The sequence below is a fragment of the Penicillium concentricum genome, assembly GCF_028827145.1.
Source record: "Penicillium concentricum strain IBT 3081 chromosome Unknown utg000002l_segment0_segment0, whole genome shotgun sequence".
Classification (NCBI taxonomy): domain Eukaryota; kingdom Fungi; phylum Ascomycota; class Eurotiomycetes; order Eurotiales; family Aspergillaceae; genus Penicillium; species Penicillium concentricum.
This window is the reverse complement of record NW_026622755.1, coordinates 5,865,089-5,884,628: the sequence shown is the minus strand read 5'-3', so window position 1 is coordinate 5,884,628 and position 19,540 is coordinate 5,865,089. Positions and strand designations below refer to the sequence as shown.

The window sequence follows — 19,540 nt, the reverse complement described above, 5'->3', positions numbered from 1 at the left end:
CACTAAGAATTCATTGAGCAGGGGTCTTCACTCTTCACAGTGGAGCATGAAGTACTTCGTATAAGGTGAAACGTGTCCATAAATAATAGTCGACAAGCTTTTGTTATATTTTTCTAAATAGCGTGCATAGCGAGTTGCGTAGAGGCTGTTCGTATATTATTTAAGTCAAATTGCCCGCCCGCAGTTCCCCCCCACCAAAGATCCGCGGTGTTTGAAACGTGGGACCTCCAATTCCTTCCTCCTCAACACCCCAACAACACATCATGTCTGATTCCAGCGATAAGAAGGGCAAAGCCCCCAAGCGCAATGAAGAGGAGTCTACTCCATCAGACTCGGGTAATGGTAGGCCTCTCCATCCAGCCTCCCTAGGCACCAAGCACTCGCAGATTCGCATCTGACATTCAAATTCCAAAAGGTGGAAAGAAGCTTCCCGCGAAGTTTGCTTCCTTACTCCTCGAACAAAACCCCGCCCTGAAGAACGAGCTAGCTGCGATGGACAAGGACCAGGCCGCCGCTCTACTGCACAACATGGACCTCTCGCAGATGTTGACCGGATTGGCAGTGGGAGGCAAGAACCAGAAGGATATGGCCTCATACAAATTTTGGCAGACACAGCCAGTGCCTGCATTTGAAGAGGCCGGAAAGAAGCAGATTACCCAGGGACCTATCAAGACCATTGACCCAGAAAAGGTCTCCAAGACTCCCGATGCGCTCGTTGAGGGGTTCGAGTGGTGCACTCTTGACCTGACGAACGAGGAGGAGTTGAAAGAGCTATATGAGCTCCTTAACAAGCATTATGTCGAGGATGATAACGCCATGTTCCGTTTCAACTACTCGGAATCCTTCCTTCATTGGTGCGGTTGAGTCCTGGACTTTTGTACCTATTTCAGACCGCTAATGTTACATGAATAGGGCCCTGATGTCTCCTGGATGGAAAAAGGAATGGCATGTTGGTGTGCGCGCCACAAAGTCGCGCAAGTTGGTTGCATCCATCTGCGGTGTCCCGACTGAACTCCGCGTCCGCGGCGAGCGCATCAAGGTGACGGAGATCAACTTCTTGTGTATCCACAAGAAGCTCCGCTCCAAGCGCCTGACTCCCGTCCTGATCAAGGAGATTACTCGCCGCTGCTACCTCAGGGGCATCTACCAGGCTATCTACACTGGCGGTATAATCCTGCCCACACCCGTCAGCTCTTGCCGATACTACCACCGTTCTCTCGATTGGCTGAAGCTCTACGATGTTGGCTTCTCGCCTCTGCCCCATGGCTCGACCAAGGCCCGCATGATCACTAAGAACCACCTCCCTAGCGAGACATTGACCCCCGGTCTGCGCCCTATGGAATCCAAGGATATTGATGCCGTCTTTGATCTGTTGGAGCGATACATGCGGCGCTTCGACTTGAACCAGGCCTTTACACGGGAAGAAATTGACCACTGGCTGGTGTACAAAGAGCAGCCCGGCAAGGAGCAGGTTGTCTGGTCATATGTTGCCGAAGACCCGGAAACCCACAAGATCACCGACTTTGTATCGTTCTACAATCTCGAGTCTACTGTGATCGACCACCCCAAGCACGATACAGTCCGTGCCGCATACTTGTACTACTACGCGACCGAGACCGCGTTCTCTGACGACAAGAAGGCTTTCAAGGATCGCTTGCAGCTTTTGATGAACGATGCCCTAATTTGCGCAAAGCAGGTATGTTGTAATATATTATACCTAATTCTATATGCTAATCTCGTTAGGCTCGCTTTGATGTCTTCAACGCCCTCACCTCGCATGACAACCCCCTCTTCCTCGAGGATCTCAAGTTCGGTGCCGGTGATGGCCAGCTCCACTTTTACCTATACAACTACCGTGCTGCACCTATTGGTGGTGGAATTAACGAGAAGAACTTGCCCGACGAGTCGAAGATGGGAGGTGTCGGTATCGTCATGCTCTAGGCCTGACGCTTTGGCTAGTAAATCTAACGTCGGATACCCCGAAAACGAATTTCTTTGCCTTGTATCGTGCTAGCGATAAGAATATAAAAATGAAACAACCCATTTTATATACGAAGATCATTAGGCCAGACTTGTGGCTGCTACTAGCGAATTCAGTGTTGGTCCCAACATGGAACACTGGAAGAACTTGATCTATAATTTTACGAATATCCATCGCTTCTCCGTATATTTATATGAAGAAGCTTCTGAAGAAGGTAAACTCTGTGTAATGCAGGGAAGCCTTAATCCAACATGAGGTCCCTGACTAGACAGACCAGCCGAGACATCGAACCTCCCCAAGGGAGTGGCTCTGGTATCGTTGTTCTCGTTTTCATGGCACCATCGGCGTGCAAAGGTTCTTCAATCATCCGTCTCATGGTGGCGATAACTTGGTCAAGCCAAACCTCCTCGATGATACCTTCTAACCAAGAAAATCCCATTATCAAACAACCGTCTCCTCCAACTACTAGTGTGATCCACAAAGCAGCACCGATTTCGGTGTTATAATTGCTGCATATCACCCTCCTTGTCTGCCACTGTCGCTGCTCTTGGGACACGGATGATTTTGGATCCTGGAAGCTTCCCATGCTCGATACTGCAGCGCTGACGCCACTAGTCTCTCTGGTGTATTTCGTATCATCTCCCTCGTGTCGAAGAAGCCCTATTAGACCGTTCTTTCTCATCTTTTCACTTAGCTCGGACTTCGAAGCTGTGTGGATACGCTGAGCCTCGTTCCAGACAGAAGCCACATTCCATCCCTGTGCTCTGTCATGTGTCACAATATATCTGGAGCAGGGCGCAGCGATCGGGTTCCCTATGGTGCCACTAGGCGATATCTGTCCTGCAGTACGCAGATAGCAGAATTCTGAGGTCAAGTTCGCAAACAACGACGCCGCGAGAATCGCTTGGATGACACCAGTGAGAGTCGTACTGGCAAAGCAATCTGCCAGGAGACGGGCTGTTTCCTTGGCTCCAAGTGTAACTGTTTTGAACCGAGAATGACATTGCGTATAGTTGGTTTGCCTTGCCTGTCGTGATATAGAAGTCCCAGACAGTCGTTTTGAAGCTATGGGACTGGGGTATTCCGATGGCTGTTTCGATATTTTTGTCTGGTTGACCAGCAACAATGCGGCCAAGAATGATCGATGGAAGGCCACCGCGCAGAACCGATCCCTGGCGGTCTCGCCTACCACAAAACAAGCTACCATATCAGACATGTAATTTTGCTCAGCTGTGTACGCCACAACCAGACGCCAGCATGGCTCCTGCTCAGAGGGTTGCGAGAATCCCATGTTCTGCTGTTCCTCCACGAGCATCTCAACTTCTTGATCTCGGCCGTCCTTTATCTGAATAAAAGGGACCTGTTGGAGGATGGCCCCCATTCCTGGAAATTGCATTATCACCCGCGACAGGGCGTTGTAGACCAATGGCTGCAGCGATTCGAGCGGGAGAGCTACACAGTGGTGATAATAAGCCGCGGTGACGACATTGCCAGAACTGTGAACTCTGACTTGAGTGGCTAGTTAGTTATCAAGTTATTAGATTCTGAATGATAAACCCAGATACGATGGGACCACTAACCAGCAGGGCCGCCTTTCTCGTCAAACGGACTCCAAAGCATGATGGTCACCAGATACAAACCAGGTAGTCAGCCCAACTAGTAAAGCGATTTCATGTTCGTACTTTGTCCTACTTGATTGAATTTCTGCTTCCCTTCATCTGTTATATATGTGATTCGATATGTAGAAGCCTAGATAGAACCGAGCACCACTATACCATCCAATACCACATAAATAATAGAAAAGCTCGAATACCATACGTTTTCCCAATACCATACTCGTATGTAATTAAGTATGAAACTTACGCCAGTTTAAGAAAGTCAAGGTCAGATGTGCTGAGTTACTTTAGTCATTGATTCGCTGCCATTGAATTTTCGTGATGCAAGTTGATCGTTTCTGGGATACTATATTGATTTGTAGAAAATGTGTTTATTGATCTGGATTTATAGAGTTTCTTTGTCACCATCTACCGTTTGTCAAGTAAAAATTGTATGAGCCTGGATGACCCCTAAGTCGATGGGGGTATATGCAAGACCTAAAACGTCCGAGAGCCGCTGTCATTGAACACTTGGTCCATGTTTTGTTCTCAAATGCGTGTATGATCGAGAGTAGAAAGCATAATGCAAAGGAGAATGAAAAGAAAATAAGAGAGAAGAAAAGAAGGGAAAAAGAAATGAACGTAAACATGAAAGTAGAATGTGTTCCACTCAAATGTACATGTTGAAAAATAGCCGAACGAAAACAGAAAAAAGAACACCGACTCAGGGACCGGTAGTGTATGTATCGCGGTAAGGGGATGATTCCCGGCTTTGGAGTGCCACATCATCGCCATATATGTCGTGATCCGGTAGTCGCTGCATATTCTTCTTTCCCTTGCGGGGCTTCCGGCAGCTTCGACAGCAACATCCACCACAGCAGCCACAGCCGTTACAGAAGAGCCACTTGCCGATGCCACTGGAGGGCATTTTCGCATCCGGACCCTGTAGCACGGCACCAGGCGGCGCAAAGTTCCAGACGAGAATGGCCAAGGCTATGGGAAGCCCATCAAACACATACATATACCATTCATGGTATGGAATGGGATTTGCCTCATGGTATCCGGCGGAAAATTCAACCAACCGGTAGATGATGCGCACCGTAATGGCCAGGAGACTGCCATACAGGGCGTAGAGCATTCGACGCCAGTTCAGCTTCTCGACAGGCAGTCTGCCAGCTCGCTCCAGCTTCAGCATCAATCGGTGGAACTGCACGGCCAACACCAAAAAGCACACGATGAAGAACTCTTGGATTCCGATGCCGCCCATGTAGATATGGATGCCGTTCATTTCCTGCTGGTCTGTACCGGTGGCCATGAAGCCACCGATCATTTGGATAACGAAGGAGATGAAGTCAAGCAGGACGAATGTCTTGGCTAGCAAGGAGGGCTTGAACATGCCGATGCGACGCTCGGGGACGAAGAAATGGATCATGCGAGCCAGGACCATGTAGTCAAATGCATTGACCCCTTTATCTAAAGTCAGTATCATAGAATGGGAGTGTGCCAAATAAGAAATTCGGGGTCGTACACAATGGAGCCAAAAGAATAAACATTTGGGCGACTGTCACAACAGTCTCGTTCTGCTGATTGTGAGTGCTGAAAGCGCGGACCGCGTAAGCTACGGTCTCCCACGAGACTCCCATGAGGATGACCCAGGCAAAGCCCGCCTTGTACATGGTCGCTTGCACAAAGTGGGCCATCATGAGGAGGCCGAAGATTACAGCGGCAGCGACAGCGGCTCCAAATGACGGGTAATATAGGTACAAGGCATCGCACTCCGAAGGTGGTACCCAACCATATTTGTCAGGCGCTATGGTAGGCGTACATGTGTTGGAGGGCAAATCTAAGCTTAAGGTCAAGTGGAATTCAAAGTCATCTGTCGTGGTGGTCGCTGTGGTGGTCTCCGGGTTTGTGGCTGTAGTGGGGGTGGCATCCCGCTGTAACACCCCGGGCTGAGGGGCGGCGGTTTGGACAGGGGATGCCCGAGCCATCATGGCCGACACCACCATGAACAACAACCCCGAGATCGGAAATCGCATAATGACAAGAAAATATGACAAGCAATCACAGACGGAATGTATCAGGTCACGATGCCTAAGAGAAAGAGATGCGAAAGTGTAGAAGAGAAAGACACGGTTAAAATCATTTTGAAGGTACTCAAGCTGTTAGTTTATATCAATGTCTGATGCCTGGAGAAATAACATACACGCTTGCGAAATCTGGATTATGGTTGCCTTGGAATAGAGATGAGGTCCAGAGGCTGGTTAAAAATAGCCCTGGAGGCAGGTTTAAACATCAAACAACTGACATGACGCCGCTAGGCCTCATACAATAATCTAGGGTTTTGTTATGGGCTGGTAAAATACGCTCTATTCTTTCCCACATTAAAGCTACTACTAGTAGTAGTACTACTAATGGTTGGAGCGTTATGGGGTTACTTTGTATTTCAGCAATACACATTATATACAGTTCTGGATTGCTTATTTATTCTTGGCCCCCAAACATACCCATGTCCTCAGTCTCCCCTCTAGCACCGTAGGCGAGCTAAAATCCACTTCCCTGTCACTTTATTTGTTCCAAAAGAGAAACAGGGATCTAGGCAACAATGTGTGACATTGCTGCTCAGAACGTCTTTGGTCTTACCATTAGCGCCGACTGTCACGATGGCTTTGACTTCACCCTGATATCCGAAGAGAATTTTTTCTTACCACCCTCTCTTCATTACTCGGGAGCCGCTATGATTCATCGGGAGACCGGTATACCAGCCTCCACCCCGTGGCTCGCATTGGCGAGTATTCATCGAAACCTACTGGAGCCTCTGGTAGAAGTAGCCGACTATCCAATCTACTAAGCACCAATGTGCACCCCTAGATGAAAAGCCGCAACCAACGATGGTGATAACGGAGGGGTTTCGTGCTGGGTGGGTCTAGAGACCTATGGTCCTGAAGGATTTTAGCTTCGAGGTTGGCTGTCCAGTGTCAACTTCGTGGTTGGCCCAGTGGCATGTGTCAAGACCTCGTTGTTGCTGACCATCCTCGTGGAAATGAGTCGTCATGATGGCCGGCTAGAAGTCTCGTCCAGCGCATAACTTACTTCAGTCACACGTCGTGGACCACTAATGCCATTATTCGACGCAACATCTTAAATGTCACTCTGTATAACCAGCTGTGGTTTTTTCGTCAACGTTTCTCCGAAAATACTCTTTAGCTACCTCACCGTGCGTGCTACAGGCAAATCACCAGTTGCCGCCAGCCTATTTCGTCCCCTCGCCCCACCCATGGGGCGATTGCCGTTGACGATGTGGACATCTCAACTATGGCTCCCGACACGCTATATAACATAACCAGCTAATTTTCGCCACAAAGGCTCATTATTTCGTTATAGGTGCGATTCGCAAAAAGGCTCAACCTCTTCGGTGCAACAGCCGATGACCAGGTGATTGAACTAGCACCTAACGATGCGCATCTCTGGGATACAGTGGTTTCGCGAGGCAGGATACACACCCAACTCTCGGGTGGTCTGTTCAGTAGATGGCATTAGTAGATGGTGTGCTTAGTCCGGGCCATGATCCGTCCGGGCTCGGTGGTGGTTCTGGACGAGGTCACAGCCATTGTGGATCGTGAGACCGAGTAATGCAAGAGAGTATTCCTGAACACTTTGCATCCCGCACTCTTATTACAATTACGCATCGTACTTCCGCCATTCTAGATGGCGACCGCGTCACAGTGGTGTCAGATGGGACTGTTTTCGAACTAGACCCTCCAGGCGAGCTTCTAGCTCGCGATCCTCTCAGTCAGCCTGGGGGTCTACGAGGCGATATCGGTTTTAACCAATCTTCTGGAATTCTACAGGAGGTTAGTTAGCTGTTGATATTGTGGATTGTAGTTCCCCATGCATCTCAGTTACCTGGTAGTAGGGTGATAGGTATTGCTACTATTACTACGGAGCACTCCGTAAGAGTATCCAAATAATAACACCATCGCTAGATGAATTATCAAGCATTGAATCCATAATATATTGCAGCCTTGGGAAAGCTAATTGAATGCATGCCAGCACCTAGTCGACCCCTGGAGGGTCAATGCGCGTCAGCACTAAGACAAGTTAGCCCTAACGGGCATGTTTCGGGGATAAACCGCTGTAATCTGTATTTCCGTATGTATTTCGGGTCTAGTGTTTCATAACATGTAATTTATATTGTACTATTACTATAGTAGTATGCATGGATGTACTCCGTACTATGTCTTCCATTCGTATTATTTGTACAGCTGTTAATTTGGACCGTCTTAAAACGCATTTTCATGTGTGATTTGAACAACGCCTTTCGTAAAAGCACTGGCGCATTAATTTCCGCCAAAGAGAACTTTTCAACCCTAGTCCGATGCTTGGATGCTAGCTTATCGCCGCTTAGATACGCTGTTATGTTCTAAATGCAGCTCGGTGAATCGCCGAGTACGATTGCGTAACAAGTTTTCCCGCTGTTATAGAGTCATTGATCTCTGCTCAGCACCGATTGGAAGCATGCATCGAGCCAGGTGCGCATAATTCTTTCGGAACAGTTTAACAGTCAGCATGAGATAATCCAGATTTTGGAACACCAGCGCCCGCTCGTCCGAGTAACGTTCCTGGTCTTGAAGAAGCGCCACGGGATGCTCCCTCCAGTGGCGCCGAGGATGCAGATGGTGTGATGTGTGGTAACCGTCATGGAAGCAGAATCGATTACTCTGGAGAGAAAGATGTTAGTTCAGGCAGTCCCTCTTAATGAAGTGGACCAACTACATCGGGTGCAAACTTACGGCAACATCGATCAAGGTAATACTAGACCGGAAATCCGACAAAGGATCATTAGGATCCACAAAGGCGTGCTGGCCCCAATTGCCCGCCATCAATCCAGCACGAAGTGTCCAAAGGGGTAAAAGGAAGACGCAGCGTGTCACCTGTGCTTGACCGTAGCGGAACAGCAGAGCGATGGCTAGGTAGTTACTGAGCTCCCAGAAAGCCGTCTTGAAAGAAGTGTAGTACTGGCTCCTGCGAAGTAGATACACCGGCAGGTCCAGTGAGATGGGAAAAAAGAACCGGCCGACATAGCGGGCGAAATCCGCGATTGAATCTCGATCGCACCACATGGTCGAGTTGAGGTCTCGGGGCCAATTGCCCTCGACATGGTGCATCTTCATGTGGTGGTAATAGTATGAATTCCATGTGTGGCCAACGAAGGGATCAACGATGTATGGGAAGAGGGTGTCGATCAGACGATATCGAGGTGCCAACACGCCGTTCATGTGTACTTACTGATGCTTCATGAGTGTGTAGCTCCCCGCATACCATACATGCACGATCCAGTGGAGAAGGCCATGGATCCAGTTGAAGTGGTAGCAGTAGAGCCAGAGTGCACTGGGGACGGAGGTGGTGAGGTAGAGCAGGAGGTGCGTGACCATCACCACGTCAGTTGGAAAGCGTACGATACCTTGCACCCAGCGAATATATGGCTCCAGTAGGTGCTGTCGTATTGGAAGGGGAAGTCTTTCCCGCAGCAGACATGTCTCCCAGAATTGGAAGACCGTGGGGTCGAACTCAGGATCGGAGGTGTCATTGAGAGACTTCAGCTTCTGGATCGTGTCTTTGCTGGTGCTGTACTCATTTTCTTGCGCATTCTGCCTGAGGAGCTCTTTTATCACCAGTAGGTCCGGAAGTGTCAATTGAGGATCGACAGGGAGATGCATGTTGTCGTGACATACAAAGGAGAGAGACAGAGTATTGATGTGTGATACTTCCGTGATTTCATTCTCGCTCAAATTATATATACGCATATTGAATCCCGACTAAAAACAGAGATCACTGTTTAGAGGCGTTTGGGCAGTCGGGTTTGGGTCTTATTGCACACTATTTTGATCAGAATGAGACTTAGGTACCCACGTTTCGAGTAAATCTTAGCTCTCACGGCGTGGGCAGACCTTTCGAATTTTGGGGGCTACCGGTCTCAACTTTCGCTCAACCGTAAGCGTGTAAAGTAAAATTGTGGAAATTAGTGTAGTGTGGTGTTCAACTCGGCAGCTTTCTTTCTCCAGCTTTCTGTGACACTCACGGCCAGATCCGAATCTTTCGACTCGAGCACGCAGCTCGTCTCGCCCTGTGTTGCTTGACCATTACCACCCCACCTGTCCTAGAAAGTGTCTCCCTAAGCAACATCAACCTGCAGCGATCCGTAACGGCGACTATGTCCTTCCCTATCACGCCGACCCCGCGTTGTACATCCGACCTCTGGTGTTCGGGTCGGAAGTTTTCTTCGCCGTCACTGCAGGCACTAGCTACCGGTTCTGCGTGTATGTGCAGCCCTACAGGGCATACTATGGGATATCCCCTGCCAACACTAGTGTTAGAAGACCTGGGCCATACTGCTCCCGGAGGCGTAGGCCATATCAAGGTCCTATGCTTCCGTGCAGTGGAATTGCATATCAATCTGCACTTCTTCATTTGATTGTCAAAATAACATGATCGATTCACGTTTTAACCCCTTAATGAATGCCCGCTCCTAATAGGAAAGGAAGTAGCCGTCGGTGATGTTATGTCGTTAGTTGCATTGCCAGTTAGTTCCCACATAACTCACGCGTAGACCATAGGAAGCCAATGTCCAATTGGATATCAGGAAGACTCTATCCACAATTTAGAGACAATCCTTGCCTTTTTTTGAAGTGCGTATATATGACCTTCCGATCATCACGAGAGCATGCTGATTGAAACCATACACAGTACGGAAGGTAATCCAATCGATATGATGTCCAATATCTGGTACTCTGGTTCGGATCATAGTTGGGCTGACTGTGATTGCAGTGAGATTCCCGAGGGAAAGCACATGGTGTGCTTATGCTAATGGACTTTGGAGCATTTTGATTGGTCTCCCATTTTCATGAAAACGTACTGTTTCTCTCCGAAGCATCTTGGCTTTGGACAGACTGCTCGGATTGATTCGGGGGTGAGCCAGGAGGCTAGTCAACTGACGCCTCAGCCAAATCATAGAGAGCGAAGGCATCATGCCAGAGGTACTGCCGAGTAGGGTAGCGAGGGACGGGCTTGGTGAAAAAGAAGAAAAAAGTCCAAAGGGATGTAGCACAAGAACTGATAGTATAGTGCCCTGGGTTTTCGAAGCTACTAGTGATAAACTGGAGATACCAAGAGGCCTAGCCCAGTCGAATTAGCAACCGTAATAGTAAATTGCTGGTCATGTGGTCCCAGGGCACCTGCCCAGGTTGGCACATGATCGACCATTACATAATTTTACCTAATTTTCAGCCTCAGGCAGCCAGGCAAGAGTCTAGAGCCATTCTGCCTCAGGCAGACTGCCTGACGTCGTCCCATGAAAGAGCGCAGTTTATGTTTACTATTTATTGTTTGTTGGTGCTGCGCAATTTCTTGAAACTACCTTGACCATTCTAAACCATTGAATTTCACCGGTCTTTATATTCTTCCAACTTCTCTCTTCATTTCAGCTCTTGAGCACTGTGACGGAACACGCAGCCCAGCAGTGGGGTCCTCCCCGCATCAACTATCAACGATGGGTGCAGGACAGTCGAATGAGCATGGTGCATCATCCCCTGGTGAGTCCTATCTGTTACCTTTCTGTTTGTGTTCAGGAGACATATGAATATCCTATCTCTTGATCAACCATAATTGCCAGTCATATGGCTTTGACTTGACATGGAATACCCTCCATTTGGTCAATGACATCTTGTCAATACCAATTGTATCTGACCACATGCATAAACAGAGGAGTTGAGCTCCGTGCTCGCCGAGCGCTTTGCCACAAAATGCTTCAGTCCATTAGAGCTCGCACATTTCAAAGACAACTTCTTCTCCCGGGCCTTGGAGCAGGGAGGCCTGCGGTATTGGAATGAGAAAGTCCTTTCAGATTTCTTGGGTATCCCAGATGGTATCTATACCTCTTCAAAGGAGCAGTCGCTAGATGCAGGGCCGGTGATATTTCGCATGGTCTCTTATCTGGGAGCATTTCCATTTCAAAACACGCTCGCGCCCAGTGTGTTGACGTTTGAGGCCATGGTCAAAGTGGTTGTGCTCTTGACCGAGCGCTACGGGAAAGCACTGAAGCGGGGACACAAGGATCGAACTAAGTTACTATTTGGCAGTCTGGCTGATGTGGGGAGAAAGACTCCCGCCAATTCTGAAGGAGAATCTATCACCGAAGAATCTGGAGCTTCGGCTGGGAATTCCCATGCTCTAGGTTTCTCCATAGACGAACCGGCCAACGATGAGTACGATGAGGATGAGGATGATGATCTTGCACTCGCAGCACTGGAGTCTCTTGATGCGATTGAAGTATTCAAACATGATCACCGTGTTGACAAGACCGTTTACGAGACCCGGATTTCAATCGATACATTCCGCCGGTTGCTGATGCTACTCCTTGTCATTGCACCACTGAAGCCATTGGAGTCTTTGAAGGTATATACATCTGGACTGGATGGTCGACGTATGGAACTGGTTAAGAAAGAAGCAGACAGTATCATTGCAGCCTTTTCTCCGGAAGAGAGTGATGGTGGGATAACCTACAAGGCTTTCGCCCGAACAATATCACTATCTCTGCCATATCTGTTCGATCCGCTCACTGCTCTATTCGAGCACATGCTTTTTAGCAAGAACTTGAACCTATCTCAACGTCGCCAAAATGGTTTAGCCACGGAGAGCGAACAGGAGAGCAAGGAGAACGAAGAACTTCCCTTACCACCGGCTGCACTTACTCTTCCGGGAAGCTTCGAGTCAGCCATATTAAACCCGACACTTCACTCACATCTTTCATTCTTCCTCCCTTCCACATCACCCGATATCAATATTCTCCGAAGTGACCTTAAACTACATCCCGTCTTCTCGACAAGCGCCCATGGGTCTTCCTTAACATATTTCTCCCACCACGTCCTTACCTGGCAATCTGCCACCCTCCTCATTCTGCAAGGATCGTTAGCAGACTCATCTAGCGAGGAATTAGTAACGCTAGGCGCCTACATTCCCCAACCATGGAAAACCTCCATATCAACCTCGGGCTCATCTTCAAAAACATCCGACCTCCTCCCCTGCCTCTTCCAACTATCACCAAAACACATGCTCCTCCCGGGTAATCCCTCTCCATCGGCAACAAAGCCGAACACCCCAACCGCCTATTTCTCACCCAACACCGGCATCGCAATCGGCTGCAAAATCCCCGCCCCATCCCGCACGAACCAAACCTACCCGTCCCCGCACGGAGCAGGTAGTCTTATTATCGACGCGAACATAGAAACAGCCGAGTTTCACGCCGCACCCTTCGGACACAACGGCGTCTTCTTACCCGCTGCCAATACTTCCCCCGAAGACCCGCCGACAAAGATCAAGCTTGATCTTTATACCCTAGAGATTTGGGGTATCGTCCCTGACCCAGACGCGTCATTCTCCGCAGACCCGAGCTTGAGTCCGGTGGAGATTCAGCGTGCGAAGTGGGAATTCGAGGCACGGGAGGCTGAGCGCCGTCGTAATATCAATATCAAGGCTGGGGCTGGGGATCCGGCAACCGAGAGTGCGAGGTGGCTTTTGGAGGCGGCCGGTATTGTTGGGGATCAGGCGCGATATGCTGGTGGAGGGGGCTAGGGTTCGTTTGTTGCCTGTGTACCGAGCAACTGTTTGTTTGAATGTCTTATGCGACGGGGCTGTCGGGTACTTTTTGCGACTTGGTGTCATTTGTGTTGAGATCGCTAGCGAGCTTATCGTAAACCTACATTAATTACCTGTCCTACAGGCTTGAATTTTTCTAGCTATCCAAAGCTGGCGGCATTTTCAGAAGCATCTTTTTATACAGTTCACTTGCCGTCTTTTAAACCTAGTTGGAGAGCGTGTTACTTCCGCTGAACGTGGGGGTTAGAGAGAACAGCCAGTGCGTATATAAACGGAAGCGCTGCAGCAATTCATTATCGTACATTTAACAACTGGCGCAAATATGACCTTATTTATTGTACAATCAACCTAGGGGCATCCTGGGGGTCCAGAATTCCATCTATATCCGAGCTGTCTCGCAGGTCCTGCCGCCGGAGGCTTTTCGTTTTCGGCCGCGTATGTGTCATTGCTAGATCAGTGCTATAGGGTTACTCGATCTTTCTGACAGCCTACTTGTGATGTCAAATAATCACTGAGCGTAAGGATCCATGAACCTCCAGGCGCCTCTAGCGGTACATGAACCTGTCATCATGCTTTCAATGGCGGTAGCCCGCTCGGCGCATCGTAGAAATCTTTGAGATCTTCTTCATCCTCCTCGAATTCGAAACCAGAAACCTCTACCTCAGATTCGTCGCCAGCGAGCTGAACACGGGAAAGACGACTGCGGGTGCCGGTAGCGAAATTGCCAGAAGAAGCAGGTGTCCCGTCCTTTTCGAAGGATTCTGATGCTGACTCGCGAGGCAGACGCATCGCCAGGTAGCCATCTGGCGCACGTTCGGCGCGGTCCATGATATCGTTCATATATTTGCGCACCTCGTCGGCAGGCTTGACGACCCGGGCTAGAGGCTCGAGGATTTTGGCATTGGGGGCGTGGATACGGAAAGTGACGGGTTGCCAGTATTCCTTAAGATTCGCCTCATTGGCAGGAGTCCCTGGGAGGCTGGGGGTTGGAATACCTGTTTGGTCGGTGGGTTCCTGCTTTTGTGGAGTTCCAGGTGTAGGCGTGCCTGGCTGGCTGGGGGTTGGGGTATCAGTTGGCAGTTTTCCCTTGTCGGCTTTGACTTTTGGTTCACTCTTCTTAGTTTTCGATGCCCCTTTGCCTTTGCTTTTGGAGTTGGCAGCTTCTGTGGCAGTTTCAAGAGGGAATGGTGTATTTGGGGCCACCTTCCGGACTACCAGAAACGAGGCGATGACCGTGTTCTCAGCTGGGAGCCATTCCAAGATGGTGTACTCAGGGAAAAGATAGCGGTCACCCGAACCGGCGTGACCCGAGGTACTGCTTCCATATGGAGTTAAGGGAGATGTGAATTCGAAAACCACAGACTTATAGTTTACTGGTGGGGATCCAAGTGGCGAGACGTAAGGAATTGGAGGTGGACGGGGGAATGGAACAGGAGTACCAAATTGGGGTGGTCGAGACTGTAGTGGAGGTTGTGACCCATAAGAAGGTTGTTGGTGGGGGGCATATGGTGGTCCCGGTCGTGCTCCTGGCTGTGGAGCAATTCCTGGTGGTGTCGGGTTTACCACAGAAGTCTGCTGCTGAGAGATAGGAGCAGGAGCTGGATTGCTTGCAGAACCAGAAGTCGCTGATTGGGTCGGTGCCACGGGGCGCCCTCCATCAGACGGCACAAGTTTGGAGCCATTGGGCCCTGCGGCTGATTGTTCTTCCTTGATGGTGCTCGAACCAGTGGCGCTCTGGGGCGGTTTAGGAGCCTGGCTTGCTGGAGCTTGAGCAGGGGTCTCAGGCTGGCCCTCCGTCTTTGCGGGTGGCTGCTTGGAAGCTTTGGATGGAGTCTGAGTTTGTGGCGTAGGGGTTGACTGTTGTGTGATTTGTTGTGCTGTTGACGATTGCTGCCGTTGTTCTTGCTGCTCTCTTGATTTGATGATTGCGTTGAGTTCGTCGATGTGCGCTTGGAAAGCGCGGAGCTGCTCCTGGGATGCTTGGCTTGAGGCAACAACACGCATCAAGGCCTTCAGTTCAGGGTCTGCAGCTGCCCTTGTAGCCAGCATTTGAATCACAGGGTCCGGACTTGGCTTGGCAGGCTGGCCCTTTGGTCCTTGTGGTGGCTTTTGTCCTCCTTGAGGGGAGGGTTGATTCGGGTCACGAGCTGCCTGGGGTGAGGGGTGGCTGCCTGTATACCCAGGGCGACCCGGAGGAGCAGGAGAATATTGCGCAGGTCGTTGTTGATTGGATGGGGTTGGATACGGTCGGTATTGTTGGAAGTTATTAGGGTGGCCATAGTGAACCATCGGTCGTTGCGAGGGTGCATATTGGAGTGCCGCCGGCGCACTGGGATCTTTGACAATGTAAATCATGGCATCAAAGAAATGGGGACCAATGGTGACATCGCATGGTCCAATCTTTGTCATAGTGTCCTTTGATGGGTTGTTCTTCTCGGTCTGTTCGCGCTTCGTCTTTTTCGGCTTAGTGTAGTATCGAACAAGGATGCCATCGCTCAGCCACTTTTTCTTCGACCGTTCGAGTGAAGCAAGGAGGACTGCACTGTTGAGATACGACAGAGAATGTCAGTGATGCAATACCAATGGGGGTCGCGATTCCGAACCTTTGGGCGATTGACTGGTACTCATTGTCCGGCAAGGAAAGCGGCTGTCGCATGCGGACAATAGGCAAGCTATCTCCATCCTTAACTTTTGTTGGTAAAGGGGCGTCAACTAGTTCGGGCGATGTAGCGCGAGGAGTGGGCGCCTTTTTCTTGTGAGACTGCGGCGTGGCTTCGGAGACACGTCTTTTGGCTGCAGACTCACGCCGGGACGGAAGCTTGCGCTTTTCGGCCATGGTGGATTCAATGAGACAATCACGATACCCACGATGGAATTATAAGACACATCGTATATCGAAATGTTAGAGGGGGATGGAGAGAGGGTGGATCCTTAGAAGGGAGAAATGAGAAAGACGCGATAACGCGCCGCTTATCAGCGCCGTCGTCCGCTCACCTCCGTCCCCCGAGACTTGTGTGGCTGTCAACGGACATCCCCTCAACCCCTGAACGCATAATGGTTGAGCTTAAACCTATTTTCAGGAAAGCCTACTGGTCTCTTGCCTGTGGAGGACTGCTCTATGTGCTGTGTCTCCTCTCCTTAACCTTCCCAGAGGTCCAACGCTTGTATGTATCTAGTTCTCAGGTCTAGGCCGAAAGTGAGCTAACATAGATAACACAGTGTTCTTTATGCCAACAAGATCAACCCCAGCTTGTGGCAGGATGTCAATCAAGTTGAGCAATTTGGATTTTTGAGTACGGCCCCTCTGTCCAGGTGAACCCCAACGGAAGTATGTTTGCTAACCAATCCTCAAAGGAACCCAAGTCCAACCGTTTCATTTGGTGACACCTGATAATGAAACCATTTACGGCTGGCACTTGATGCCCTTGCATCTTTGCCTGGAACACGAAAAGGAATTAATGGAGAATCCCTCTACGGGCCCCGCTGAGGATTACACGAAGACAGTTGCCCACAAGCTTCTCGCCAATGACCCCAATGCACGAGTCGTTGTAAGCTGTAAGTGATAGACAACCTGAATTCTCACTGTAACAAGCTAACTTCTGAGGAATGAAGTCCACGGAAATGCGGCGCACTTGGGTTCTGCTCAACGCCCTGCCACTTACAACACGATGTTGAGCCTGTCTACCCCATCAAACCCAGTCCACGTCTTTACAATTGACTACCGTGGCTTTGGTGTTAGCACTGGATCTCCCACAGAGGAAGGTCTTATCACGGATGGAGTGTCCCTCATTAACTTCCTTACTGCGGGGTCATTAAAAGTTCCGACTTCTCGCATCGCTATTGTAGGCCAAAGTCTTGGAACTGCAGTCACAGCCGCAGTGGCAGAGCGCTTTGCATTCGGATCGCCTGACCCGGCAGCTATACAACCAGCGATCAAGAATGCTGAGCCATTCGCCGGCGTCGTTCTATTGGCGTCGTTCAGCAGCCTAACAAATCTCCTCGAATCATATAGCTTCAAAGGCATCACGCCACCTATGCTGTCCCCCATCATGGGATATCCTCGGGCTCAGAAGTGGTTGTTGAGTCACATTGTGGACCACTGGGACACGGCTGGTAGACTGGCACGTCTTACCGGCGTCAATACTACTTCATTGAACAGCTTGAACTCTGAATACACCGATAAAAGCCTTGATCTGACTATTGTTCACGCTTTCGACGATGCTGAAATCCCCTGGTATGAAGGACGCCGCGTTTGGGTGGCTGCCACTGGCGGACATATCAAGGGTGCCCCTGGCGCTATGACATATCACAAAGCCGAGGACGGCAATCCTAGCGAGGTCAAGATTTGGAAGAATCAGATCAGTGGTCAAGATGGCACTGAGATAGTGAAGACAGTCAGATGGGAACGGATTCGATACGGTGGTATGTTGAAGCAACTTTCTTATCAATTCCACAGACTAACTAGTAATTCTTTAGGTCACAATCGTGTTGCATCGGGCTCGGTGGCTGGTATTGCTGTTATGAGATCTTTTGAGCAGTAATGTAGCCGACACATTGATTGTATATACACAGAGAAAATCCGGAAAAGACGGTTACTTTTTGCCATAGTTGCAGATACCCTATAGACTAGATGAGGAAATTATATCTTTGTACCAGGACCTATCATTGGCAGTTGGGTAGCATGTGAGTTATTTTCTTCCAACTTGCAATATGGCCAGTTTGCTAAATGTCCTGGATATTGTGTATATTTGTAGGTATAACGACCAGCCTGCTGCCTACATACCTTGGATTTATTTACAGAAACGTGCCTGATTAATGATACGAAATATATTTCATTTGTAGATTTTCAATATATCACCATATAGTGTTTATTTCTTGTGACTAGCCGTTTCGTTTTCCTCTCTTTTACTGTCCTATGACGTTCGCTCAATCTTGTCGTTGGACTTCAGTCTTCCCACTCTCTCCCCTTTTTCTTCTTTCTCTTCTTCTCTTCTTCTCTTCTTCTCTTCACTTCGCGTTTCATTTCAACTTTTCTTTTTCCTCTATTCAAAATCCAAAATCTTCAAGCTATCGACAAGTCGATATTTTGTACCGTGCCTTGCATGATTAACGCCCCTCCTCGGCAAGCAGCCCTCAATGTCATCTCGGTATCAAGCAACATGCCAGGTATATAGGAAGGAGGCCGTGCGGCAGGCAAATCGGTGAATGCCACACCAAGACTGTATCAGGCTCCAAGACAAAATGTCAGAGAAGCCACAGGTGTCGAATGTCAGCAAACACCAGATGGAGATACAAAACCGCGGCAGGTGTAGGGAGTTTTAAATCACGAGGAAATAGAAGATTATTTACGCAGCCTTGAATCACATTCCCCTGGTTGGTGTTTGCTATCAGACTGTTGGCACAAAGGGGGCTCTGAAGCAAATAGGAAGATATTTCTAAAATTTTCATCGAACGGTAGTATATTAGGGGCGTAATAACTCAAATCCCACAACAATGGGTTAACGCCGATCTATTTCTAGTCTCAACTACGGGCGACTCAACAACACCCTACCAACTAGTACTTCTATAAATGAGTCTGGGTTCGATATCGGTTTCTGAACACTCAATGTCGAGGTATCTCAAGTCAAATTAGGATAGTCATCTTATTAAACGGCAAAGGCCTCGACATCCATACAAGATGATGATAGCGCCTAGAGAGGCAAAATCGCCAGCACAACAGCCTTGACTTTCCTTCCAGCATTCCTCCTTCCAGAATTATGTATAATGAGATACTCCAAGCATTTGGGACTATTATATGATGTCTGAGTGTATATATATGACGACTGTCTGCCCCCCCCCCCACTCTTCTCATCTTCTCTTCTTCCCTTTCACTTATCTACTTCCATGCAAATTATCATGTATGATTTCGATACAGAAATAGCACACGGGGATTGAAAACCATGCCTTACCTTGGCAATATCGCCCTCCTTCTGTGGAGAGGAGTATAACAACAGGAGGTTGCTGCGCCATCCCGCCAACTGGCGGGTGAGTGCAGAGGCTCACATTCACTTACTAAGGTAACATTATCAAGTTTCAGTATTAAAACTACTATTTATTCAATATTATCACTATATAGATAATTTCAAACGTTATGTTTCTTCTTTTCCCCCACTCCACAACAGCAACTACCTTACCACCATGCCCTGGGCATCGTCCCGACTACGTGTGAGATGGACTACGAGGGAGGTATATGGCTTCGTCACCGGGAAGCTGACGGGCGCGCGCTGAAGTGAGTATCCAATCGCTGGCAAAAGCACCTCGGTAAGGTTTG

At 49.1% G+C, this 19,540-nt stretch overlaps 9 protein-coding genes across 9 annotated transcripts; 5 read left to right on the top strand and 4 right to left on the bottom strand.

The window, feature by feature from the left end:
* Window positions 1–263: 263 nt before the first annotated feature.
* N7517_005921 (glycylpeptide N-tetradecanoyltransferase swoF) lies at window positions 264–1,941 on the top strand (the record flags this gene model as incomplete). Its single annotated transcript, XM_056723651.1, has 4 exons — window positions 264–342; window positions 416–854; window positions 913–1,696; window positions 1,744–1,941. 4 exons carry the CDS (start codon window positions 264–266, stop codon window positions 1,939–1,941), a joined length of 1,500 nt encoding a protein of 499 aa, XP_056579901.1.
* Window positions 1,942–2,222: 281 nt separating this feature from the next.
* On the bottom strand, window positions 2,223–3,601 carry N7517_005920 (uncharacterized protein; the record flags this gene model as incomplete). Its single annotated transcript, XM_056723650.1, has 2 exons — window positions 2,223–3,499; window positions 3,562–3,601. 2 exons carry the CDS (start codon window positions 3,599–3,601, stop codon window positions 2,223–2,225), a joined length of 1,317 nt encoding a protein of 438 aa, XP_056579900.1.
* A 699-nt stretch (window positions 3,602–4,300) lies between these two features.
* Window positions 4,301–5,615, bottom strand: N7517_005919 (RTA1 domain-containing protein; the record flags this gene model as incomplete). Its single annotated transcript, XM_056723649.1, has 2 exons — window positions 4,301–5,043; window positions 5,105–5,615. The coding sequence occupies 2 exons, from the start codon at window positions 5,613–5,615 to the stop codon at window positions 4,301–4,303; spliced, it is 1,254 nt and encodes a 417-aa protein (XP_056579899.1).
* Window positions 5,616–6,181: 566 nt separating this feature from the next.
* Window positions 6,182–6,427, top strand: N7517_005918 (uncharacterized protein; the record flags this gene model as incomplete). Its single annotated transcript, XM_056723648.1, has 1 exon — window positions 6,182–6,427. One exon carries the CDS (start codon window positions 6,182–6,184, stop codon window positions 6,425–6,427), a length of 246 nt encoding a protein of 81 aa, XP_056579898.1.
* Window positions 6,428–7,208: 781 nt separating this feature from the next.
* Window positions 7,209–7,439, top strand: N7517_005917 (ABC transporter integral membrane type 1; the record flags this gene model as incomplete). The annotated part of the gene is made up of 1 exon (XM_056723647.1): window positions 7,209–7,439. One exon carries the CDS (start codon window positions 7,209–7,211, stop codon window positions 7,437–7,439), a length of 231 nt encoding a protein of 76 aa, XP_056579897.1.
* A 615-nt stretch (window positions 7,440–8,054) lies between these two features.
* Window positions 8,055–9,296, bottom strand: N7517_005916 (Fatty acid desaturase type 1; the record flags this gene model as incomplete). Its single annotated transcript, XM_056723646.1, has 3 exons — window positions 8,055–8,297; window positions 8,370–8,744; window positions 8,904–9,296. The coding sequence occupies 3 exons, from the start codon at window positions 9,294–9,296 to the stop codon at window positions 8,055–8,057; spliced, it is 1,011 nt and encodes a 336-aa protein (XP_056579896.1).
* Window positions 9,297–11,125: 1,829 nt separating this feature from the next.
* N7517_005915 (TLDc) lies at window positions 11,126–13,206 on the top strand (the record flags this gene model as incomplete). The annotated part of the gene is made up of 2 exons (XM_056723645.1): window positions 11,126–11,168; window positions 11,339–13,206. 2 exons carry the CDS (start codon window positions 11,126–11,128, stop codon window positions 13,204–13,206), a joined length of 1,911 nt encoding a protein of 636 aa, XP_056579895.1.
* A 591-nt stretch (window positions 13,207–13,797) lies between these two features.
* On the bottom strand, window positions 13,798–16,066 carry N7517_005914 (uncharacterized protein; the record flags this gene model as incomplete). The annotated part of the gene is made up of 2 exons (XM_056723644.1): window positions 13,798–15,772; window positions 15,834–16,066. 2 exons carry the CDS (start codon window positions 16,064–16,066, stop codon window positions 13,798–13,800), a joined length of 2,208 nt encoding a protein of 735 aa, XP_056579894.1.
* Window positions 16,067–16,284: 218 nt separating this feature from the next.
* On the top strand, window positions 16,285–17,771 carry N7517_005913 (alpha/beta hydrolase; the record flags this gene model as incomplete). Its single annotated transcript, XM_056723643.1, has 5 exons — window positions 16,285–16,394; window positions 16,450–16,523; window positions 16,585–16,785; window positions 16,843–17,652; window positions 17,707–17,771. 5 exons carry the CDS (start codon window positions 16,285–16,287, stop codon window positions 17,769–17,771), a joined length of 1,260 nt encoding a protein of 419 aa, XP_056579893.1.
* Between the last annotated feature and the right edge of the window lie 1,769 nt (window positions 17,772–19,540).